The sequence below is a fragment of the Arabidopsis thaliana genome, chromosome 2, assembly GCF_000001735.4.
Source record: "Arabidopsis thaliana chromosome 2, partial sequence".
NCBI lineage: Eukaryota > Viridiplantae > Streptophyta > Magnoliopsida > Brassicales > Brassicaceae > Arabidopsis > Arabidopsis thaliana.
In genome coordinates, this window is record NC_003071.7 from 14,711,667 (window position 1) to 14,721,414 (window position 9,748).

Here is a 9,748-nt window from a genome sequence, read left to right on the forward strand (position 1 = left end):
ACATCATGCAACTTTCAAAGTCAAACATCATGCAACTTATGAGTATTTTGGAAAATGGTAGCAACAAATTACAGTTTGGTCATCAGAGCCTGATGAGACAAACAATGTACTGAAACAATTCTAAGAAAAATCATCAGGGTAAAGAAAAATTGTTGAGTTCCTGTCTAACAACATTGTCTCTGGCATTCTTGACGAGTGTTCCTCTTCAAGAATTCAATTCAAATCAACCCCAAAAAGTCTTGCTTTGCTTAAGCTCTGGGAAGAATTTGACATGAAGCAATCTTTCATTTCCAGCGAATCCTTCTCATTCTTATGGTTCCAATACTCCACTTGGCCATGGTTCGGGTCAAGAGCCTCAGTGGCCTGTAGATGAAGATGATCATAAGCTGTGTAAGAAAAATATCATGGACCCGGGGTATCAAACAAGACCTAGGTTGACTCGATTACTTAAAATTACCTGAACAATAAACGGAGAGCGAAAGCCAAACATTTTTAACCCATCGATGCTTTCCAACATATGGACATCTTGTTTTTGGTTGCTGCGTCTCATGATCTCTTCCTTAACTCTAAGCAACACCATTTCCCAGCACTTCTGAGGTGAGGCATAAGAGAAGCTCTCGTCTTGAGATTCTTCCAAAGTAACCTGAAATGATAAACAACAATGTAAGGCAGGTTTTAGTTTTTCCAAGCGTAGCACCAACTAATAATAAGAACCTTAAAAAGGTTTATTACCTTGAAGAGTGGACCCAGAAGTCCTGCATCTACAATCTCAGAGACGTAATAGCTTATTCTCATTGGATCTTGCACGTTATAGAACTTAACACGACTCTTAAACCCTGTAAAAAAACAAACCGACTCTTAAGCTCTTTCGACACATGAATCAATTATATTCTTTAAGCTAAAAAAAGGGTTTAGGGAGATGCACCTTTTGGAAATATAGCATGCTTGTTACACCAAAGCTTTCCCACGACCAAGAACCCAAGATTTATAGGTTCAACATGATAAGCAGCTAAGTCCATGATGGATGCATCCTCACATATCTCAGAAGATTTATTACACTCACCATTCAGATCAAAACATTCTTCTTGTACCTGCTTTTCCTTAACGATAATCCCACTAGATTCTCCCTTCTGAGTCTCTGAACAACCTTCCATGACTTTGGAAAGCCAAGCTTTTAGATCATCTGATTCACCTTCCAATGCTCTTACCAATGAGCTTAACTCATCTATGGTGTAACGAAGAAAAATGAAACGGTCTTTCCCTTCACATGAACAAATATCGTGTTTCGTGCAACCATATTCTTCGAGAGATGAGCAATTCTTGCAGCCAGTAGCAGAGAGATGCAAGTCACTAAAGCAAGAGATGCATTCCCTTTCACAGTTTGAATCAAAGTCTTTATCCATCTTTACCAAGCTGAAACCATTTCCAAGAGCCTCAATTCTTTTTTCTTCCATCCGTAACCGTGCCTCGATGGCCTTAGTTATGATACCGTCCTTCCCACAGAATCTCTTCCAGCTGAACCTTTTTGTATTATCTTCCCCATGTGCTGAGAGGGACTTAACAGCTTCAAAAGCTGCTCCAAGGAGAATTTTGTCATGAGATAGAGACGTTTTCCGAGTCTCTTGGCTATATATTTCCACAGCATTCTGTCCATGAGCCAGCCAATCAACCGGAGCCACATTCACCGCTTCTGCACAGTTGAATCCGCAGTTGAAACCCGAATGATATGCTCTAGGGAATGTTAGAACATACTCCCCTGCATTCTGAACAGCTCGATAAACCGGGACTCCCTCATTTTTCAAAATCGTTGGAGAAAACTGAGTAACCAGTTCATGAAGTAGATCAGGTTGTTCATCGAACAAATCTGGTAGATGTTTTCTCATTGCCTTCTCTAGCCCAGTTGCATGGCTTCCCGGAACTCCGTACCATACTTTTGGCTCGCCAAAGTGATGATAGTTCAGTGAATATAGATGATTGTCCTCAACATGCTGTTACAATCAAAACATCAAACATTTAGATGAGAAATAGGAAACAAAATGACAAAAATGATTAGATAGTGATATATGTAAACTTACCCAACAAAACGTTGAAAAGCACATGCCCACATAGAGCCATGGCACCTGAACCCCTGAGATCTCACAATCCTCAAAGGATAGTAGAGATCCCTGCAGACGGGCGAGGTTGTTCAAATTCCAACCAGAAGATATGTATTTATCCATATCATTTCTTCTGGTTGGAATTTTTACCCCTTTGGAGAAACCGCTTCCAAGTATGGGATTCTCCAAATCCGTCCCATACAATACCTTCAATCATTAAGAAGAGAGTATGTAAATATGAAGATGAATTAAGGTGAAAACGTCAATGTTTTTACAGGAAATCAGTTAAAGGTTCATGGTGAAGAGAAGACGGACTATCAAATCGTCCAAAACATTCTCATATCCCTCCCGGCGAGGTTCGATAGCATAGTGGCAGTGATGGAACAAACGAAGGATTTTACCATACTGCCTGTGACAGAGTTGATAGGGACTCTTCAAGCGGATCAGAATCGTGTATCTTCAAGGAATGAGAACACGTCCGAAGGTGTGTTTCATGCTAGAAAAAGTGGAGGGAATCCTGGTTTTAAAGCAGAAGATGAACAAAAGTGGTGTGGGTTTTGTAAGAAACAGGGGATGGCTTATTGGCAAAAAGGTTCAAGGAATCAAAAAGAATGTTACAACTGTGGGAAAGTTGGACATTTTTCAAGAGAGTGTCTTTCAAAGAAGTATGAAAGGGCACATATGGGTCTTCAGGATGAAGATGATAATTCGTATATTGTTTTGTGCATTTGAAGAATCAGCAAAAATCAAGGAAGAAAATGGCTGGTTGGTGGATAGTGGTTTCATAAACCACATGACCAAGGAAGTGAAAAAAAGTTCACAAGGCTAGAAAGAAGTATTAACGTTCCAATTCAAAATTGGAAACGGGGGAAAAATGAAATTCAACCACAAGAGTTGAAGAAATGAGTAAAAAGTTTGGTGTGAGATCTAAAACTCAATTAAGAGGGAGGGTTAGTTTATAATTGAGTTTGGTCTAAATGTGATTTAATTATGTAATTAAGTATGTTTGTTAAGTTTATACAATCAAGAGTCTTGTCTTAAGGGTAGTTATGTTAAGAGTCATAAGTGAAGAGATTTTCAATTAAAGAGGTTTCAGTTTTCCAGATTTAAAAAAAAAAAAAAAAAAAAAAAAAAAAAAAAAAAAAAAAAAAGAAGTTTCAGGTTTCATAACTCTGTCTCTGTCTCTTTCGTCAAGTCCCTCTGTCTTTTACCAAAGTTCTTCAATAATTTAACAATAACGACCATAAAGAAGAACATTTTATGTACCTTAACTTCATTTGTTTCTTTCTCAATGATTCTCCAGTACTCTCCTTCGATCTCCTCAACAGATGGATCTCCAACATTGTCTTTTCTTTCAAAGTAGGAGTCTTTGAAATCTTGAGCGTATTTCTCAAACTTCTCAAGAGTAAATTCTGGACCAGATTCGAAACCAAAATTCTCTTCTTCGGTCGCCTTGGGGGTAGAAACTGATTTAGAAACAGAGCCATTTCGTTTCTTGGGGGCGACGGTTCTTGAGTATTTTCCTCGTTTCCGTTTCCTTCCTTTAGGTGTCTTCTTCTTCACGGGTCCTCTGTTCTGAAGCAGGTCAACAAACTGAACACGGGTTGGGAAATTTTTATTCTTCCATATACTATCCCCTTTAAGCCGGCAAGGAGGAGACCAATTCGACGGTGGCACGATTCGACAAATACCAAATGATTCAGCTAAGGGACGTATTTTTTCTATGTAAGCAAGCGTATCTTCAAACTCCTAAACACCAAAATGTTGAAGAAAAATGAAGAAAGAACAAAATCATCAACATAACAACTGAAAACAAGATGATGAACAATTAGTACCTCTGATGTAGGGTGGAATACTGGAGCTTCACCAATGTCTGGCCTCTTTTCATTAGCCGGATCCCATCTAGCAAGAACCTGTCATATGTTTAAAAATGGTTTATTTGTAAGGCTTTTATGGACTACATCAGACTGATACCAAGCTTACTTCCCAAGAAACAGGTCGGTCTTACCTTCGGATGATACGGACTACTAGGAGGTTCTACATTAGTGCCCTTGTTCTGAAGAAACCAAAAAAAAGAAAGAAAAGGAAAAATGGCATGCTTGAGAAAAAACATCACGAGAAAATTAAGATTTAATCTCGGTTTTATTTCCAATGAATCCAAAATAACAAAATGTTGTCTCAGAATCAATATTAGTAAATCAACAAGTAAGGAGTGTCATTTAAGGCCAACATCATGGTGCAATTAAAACCCAATCTACTGTACAAAACCATGTCCTGATGATACCAAGTTTACGCCCTAAGAGTCAGGTCGGTCTTTACCTTTCGATGACAACGCCTACGAGGAGGTTCTACGCTAGTGTCCTTGTCCTGAAGAAACCAAAAAAATGGAAAATGGTATGACTAGAAAACATCAAGAGAACATTAAGATTCAATCTCAAAAACAGAAGATTCGAGTAAGGATTGTCATTTAAGGCCAAAATCTTGATGCAATTACAGTCTCAATATTTGTCACATCAAGTATGTAATCTAGAGTAAGATATGTAGCAATAAGTAATACACCAAAATGATAACCAAAACTAGGCGATTAAGCGATGAATCATCCTTAAAACGAGGCGATTAATCGACGAATCATTCTTAAAACTACTCGAGGCGATTAATCTATGAATCATTCTTAAAACTAGGCGATTAATATCGATGAATCATTCTTAAAACTACGAGAGGCGATAAATCGATGAATCATCCTTAGTACTAGGCAAATCGATCAATTCGATGAATCATTCTTTCGAACTATGCGAGAAATGGATGAATTATCCTTAAAGCAAGATATATAGAATCTAACCTCTTTGTTCTGAGCAGCACTGAAAGGCTCCATTGGATTGGAACCAATCACTCTCCACTCCACAAAACCCAAAGGACTCTAATAACAACTGAGAAGACAAAAGTTGTTAGTAGCCCTAACCCTAATAAAACAGGGGATCAACAAAATACCCAGACTTAAGAAATACTCCACCTCACAGATAAAGAGATAAGAAAACTGAGGATATCATACCAATCACAAACACAACTCAAAATCACCTTATCCCTAATTGTGGCATAAAAATTTGATTAGGGAGTTAAATGAAAATAAAGTAGCCCAACTGGGAAATTTAAATGATTAGTAATGAGAAACAACACAGAACAAAGCCAATCGACTAAATAAACTATCATCAACAATTAAAAAAAAAAAATGGAATATAAGTATTTTACCTCAAACGATCGGTTGAGTTTCAGAGATGGAAAAAACTTGTGCGGAAAGTGTCTAGATTATTAAATTTCATGATTTATTTGACAACTACTAATTCTGAAAACTATATATTAAAAAATAAATTCGAAACAGAAAAAATAATAAGAGTATCAGACAGAGACAGAGAAAGACAAAGAAGAAGATGGAAGCAAACTCTGTCTCTGTGAGAAGACGAGGAAGTTGGAGAACAACCGCCAAACTAAAACGCACACTGTTTTGTTTTTTTTAACAGAAACCTATCAGCGGAAGCTCCTAAGCCCACGGCACCGTACGATTCCTTCTAATTTTAGTTAATTACGCGATTAACCTAGATTTTATGTTATTAACAGTTTGTGGCATCATTTTTTTTTTTTTTTTTGCTTCTTTCGTCATCTTTAATAGATTTTCCGCGCATTTCCGTAGGTTTCGCATCTCATTCAAATTTTCGGTTCTGTTCAATTGGAGTATTTCGGTTCGGTTCGGTTCGGTTCCAATTTGGTTTTTCTTTTTTTCTTTGTCGGCAATTATTAATAAAAGTTAAATAAATAAACAGTTTAAATTATCAATATGTTTAAAATGTGTTGTTTGTATATAACTTATATTTAGTGAAAATTATAATCATTAAACATGGTTTAGTCGGTTGAATTTCTCAAAATTTGGGTTTGGTTAGGTTATGTTTGGTCTATTTGGTATGAGATTCAAAATAGGATCAATCTTCATGGTTTTGAAAATGTGTTTTGAAATTGGATTTCATGAAAATACTACTCAATGGAAAAAAATATGAACTTGGTTCAAAGAGCAAAAGGGTGAATGATCAAAGACTGATTGTGTTTCTCCTGATTAATCTTGTCTCTTAATGTTTTATCAGATACTTCGTCACAAACCAAATATCATATAGAGAACTTGAACAGAAAGCTTATATTATATCAAAGGCCAAAAGATTCGATTTAAGATGTTTCTTGATTCTTCAAGAAAGAAAAACAAAAGAGTTATATTGAGGTCTGAAATCTTACACTAGAGCTTATTGCAACTGGACAGAGAAAATGCAAGATAAAGAGAATTTATATATATAAAAACAACCATAAAGATAGAACTTGAACCAATCCTATGGTGTTAAGAGCTTAAAATCAGATCAATGGTGATGAAGGTCGCTGAAGTAGCTGTTATCTTTCACATAGGAAAAGATGTTTCTGAGATTTCTTCTTGTTGGTTTTTATCACCAAAACATTTTTTGGACCAACCTATGTGTTGTTTCTTTTCCAAGAACATTGTTTGGTTGTGTTGGTGAATGGAAACTGGATTCAGGACTGCATCTAGCTCACCACAGGATGCTGCTATTAGTCCTGGATATATACAAGATTTGTAATTTGTTTTAAATTGCTGAATATCTTTATTAGATCATAGTTTTGAGGTTTTATTTGAAATCATGACAAGAACTCTGACCTAAGAACAGAGGAGATACTTTCCTGGGTCTCGATTTGTACTCGGGATGAAATTGAGCACCGATGAAGAAAGGGTGGCTTGGAAGTTCAACAATCTCCATGCGCTCCCCAGTTTCATCTTTTGCAGCAAAAGAGAGACCAGCCTGTTCAAGGCTTGCAACCATATCAGGATTCACCTGCAAGAAACCAGTTAGTAGTATCAAGAAATGGCCAAGCTCTAAGAAACCAAAATGTGTATTCAAATATCCGTACCTCATATCTATGGCGATGCCTTTCATCGACAAACTCTTTGTTCCCATATCTGTAAATATAGTTTACATAAGTAGTATAGCAATGGCAGAGTGATTAAGATCAAAAGATGGTTTCTTACAGTCTTGCAGATTTGCTTTCCTTGTCATGGAAATAGGCTCTTCTCGAACCTAATCGCATTGTGCCTCCCATATGAGTTATGGAGCCCTCAGGCATGAATATGATGCATGGATGTTTGGTTTCAGGTTCAAACTCTGTGCTATTTGCATCAGGCAAGCAGAGAAGTGAGCGTGCAAACTCGATGACAGCGATCTGCATCCCGAGACAGATACCGAGGAAAGGGATATTGTTTTCTCGGGCATATTTTGCTGCAAGAATCATCCCCTCCACTCCCCTATCACCAAACCCTCCAGGGAGAAGAACTCCATTTGCGTCCTGATGAACCAATATGCTATGTTATGACTTATGAATCATCAGGCTTCTCAAAGATTGCCAAAAAAGTTAAAACAAACCTTCAGTAACTTCCAAGCAGCCTCATATGCGCGTGAATCCTGCCCAAATAAGACACAATTCTGTCTCATAGTATTCAAGAAGAGGCAAATTAGGATGAATGTAATTAATCAGACTTGTTTACCTCTTGCTTCTTGGTCTTTTCGAGATCACACGATGGAACCATATCAACTTCAAGCTTTTTGTGAAAAGCCACAGAAGCATGGAGGAGGGCCTAAACAATTAGCAGGGTCATTAAACCAGACCTTGTGATGTGCATGAGAAAGTGATGTATAAGTTTACCTTCAAGACAGAGAGATAGGCATCTGATAGATCTGTATATTTCCCCACGATAGCGATTCTCACCTGTAAAACATTTACTTGGATGTCAAGAAAGAGACATCGAGGCTACAAAGTATACAAATCTTTCGCATTTGAGACTTACGGGTACATTTAAACCGTCACTAATTTCTACCATTGATGCCCATTTCTCTAAAGAAGGTTCTTTAGCAATACCAGAAAGGTTCAGGACTTTTGAAATTGCTTCATGAGCCTTCTGCTCCTGTTTCAAGAAACGAAAACAAGTGTTACCTCTGATGATTTTTGTAAATTATTAAAAAAATCATCGCGGTAGTTGAAAACTCGTACCTTGAGCAACAGAGGAATGTGCCAGATGTTGGGAACATCACAGAGAGAGAAGATGTTCTGAATCTGAAAACATCAAGTGCGGAAGCTGATTAACCAATATTTGAGGGAGAAAAAAAAGACAAGGGAGAACTAAGCACAAGATGCATCATACCGGAACATAGCAAAACCGAGATAGCTTTGCTTTTACATTCTCTTCAAGTGCCTATAAGCAAAGGAAAACAGAGTTCTTATAATGTAACGAGGAGATAGAGACCAAGATGAACAAATTAAAACCTTTGTGCTCCGACAAGCTATGATATTAGGTGTCAAACCAAAGCCTCGTAGATCTTTAATACTGTGCTGTGTTGGTTTTGTTTTCTGAAATAAGAGATTTCGAAACAAATGAAGTTTCTCAAACACATATATACACTTCATTTCTAGAAATATATAAACAAACCTGTTCACCAACAACACTGAGCACAGGCACGAGGGTGACATGGATCAGACAGAAATTCTCACGGCCTACACTGTATGATAATTGGCTAAGTGCGTCAGCAAAAGGCCTGGATTCATTATCTCCTGCAAACACAAAGATTTCTCTGTTTTATATAGAGAAGAAGCAAACAAAGAAAATCGAAATTCTCGGTGTTAATATTACCTATAGTTCCACCTAACTCAATGATGCAAACATCAGGAGGACCTTCTTTTCCATCGACAGGAATCATTGCAACTCTCTCCACCCATTCTCGGATTGTATCAGTGACGTGAGGAACAATCTAATATCAATTACCAACCAAAACTTAAAACTCAAAGTTTATGATGACAAAATAGAAATATTGAAACTTTCATTTACCTGAACAGTTTCCCCTAAGTAATCTCCTTTCCTCTCTTTCTCCATCACATACTGTGACAAACAACAACAGCAAAGGTACTTTAGTTATGGGCTTGTTGCAGATAATATCAAAGATAAACATTCTGTAGTTACCCGCTGAATCTTCCCGTAAGTGATATTGTTATCTCGAGTTAATGTTGTATCTAGAAACCTCTCGTAGTTTCCAAGATCAAGATCCACCTTTTTTTGCAAATCCATCAAAAACGTTTTCAAGTGTTTGAATACAAAAGGTAGATAAAACACAGGCAAGTTGGTTTTGTTTTTACCTCACTACCATCGTCCAAGACAAACACTTCTCCATGTTCGTAAGGGGATATGGTTCCAGCATCATAGTTCAAATACGGATCTAGAGATATAAAAAAATGGCTTTAGGTTGAGTGCCCCACAAGTAAACATCATATACATTTTGAACTCAACGAAAGAAAGATACCGATTTTGATACAAGTAACGCGAAGACCACAAGACTGAAGAAGGACACCAACACTGCTTGCAGTGATTCCTTTCCCTAATCCACTCACAACACCTCCTGTTACAAGTACGTACTTCATCTTCTAGTTTATACCCTGAACAAACGTCACCAAAACCAGATTATAAGAAAAAGGTATATATAAGAGCTCTTATACAATAAATACGACCAATTTCACAGAGACGGCAGAAGAATGTAAGTACAAGAGACATAGATGGGAAACAA

The 9,748-nt window shown here is 37.3% G+C and overlaps 2 protein-coding genes across 2 annotated transcripts; both read right to left on the bottom strand.

Annotated features, from left to right (window-relative positions):
• Nucleotides 1-213: 213 nt before the first annotated feature.
• MEE27 (Transcription factor jumonji (jmj) family protein / zinc finger (C5HC2 type) family protein) lies at nt 214-4,968 on the bottom strand (the record flags this gene model as incomplete). The annotated part of the gene is made up of 10 exons (NM_129041.1): nt 214-363; nt 458-643; nt 733-836; nt 926-1,988; nt 2,076-2,303; nt 3,363-3,845; nt 3,932-4,009; nt 4,105-4,152; nt 4,416-4,463; nt 4,936-4,968. 10 exons carry the CDS (start codon nt 4,966-4,968, stop codon nt 214-216), a joined length of 2,421 nt encoding a protein of 806 aa, NP_181034.1.
• A 1,560-nt stretch (nt 4,969-6,528) lies between these two features.
• On the bottom strand, nt 6,529-9,605 carry AT2G34890 (CTP synthase family protein; the record flags this gene model as incomplete). Its single annotated transcript, NM_129042.1, has 17 exons — nt 6,529-6,701; nt 6,802-6,976; nt 7,053-7,101; nt 7,171-7,484; nt 7,562-7,600; nt 7,684-7,773; nt 7,842-7,904; nt 7,984-8,100; nt 8,187-8,249; nt 8,338-8,388; nt 8,460-8,543; nt 8,623-8,744; nt 8,824-8,941; nt 9,019-9,069; nt 9,151-9,237; nt 9,324-9,403; nt 9,488-9,605. 17 exons carry the CDS (start codon nt 9,603-9,605, stop codon nt 6,529-6,531), a joined length of 1,794 nt encoding a protein of 597 aa, NP_181035.1.
• Between the last annotated feature and the right edge of the window lie 143 nt (nt 9,606-9,748).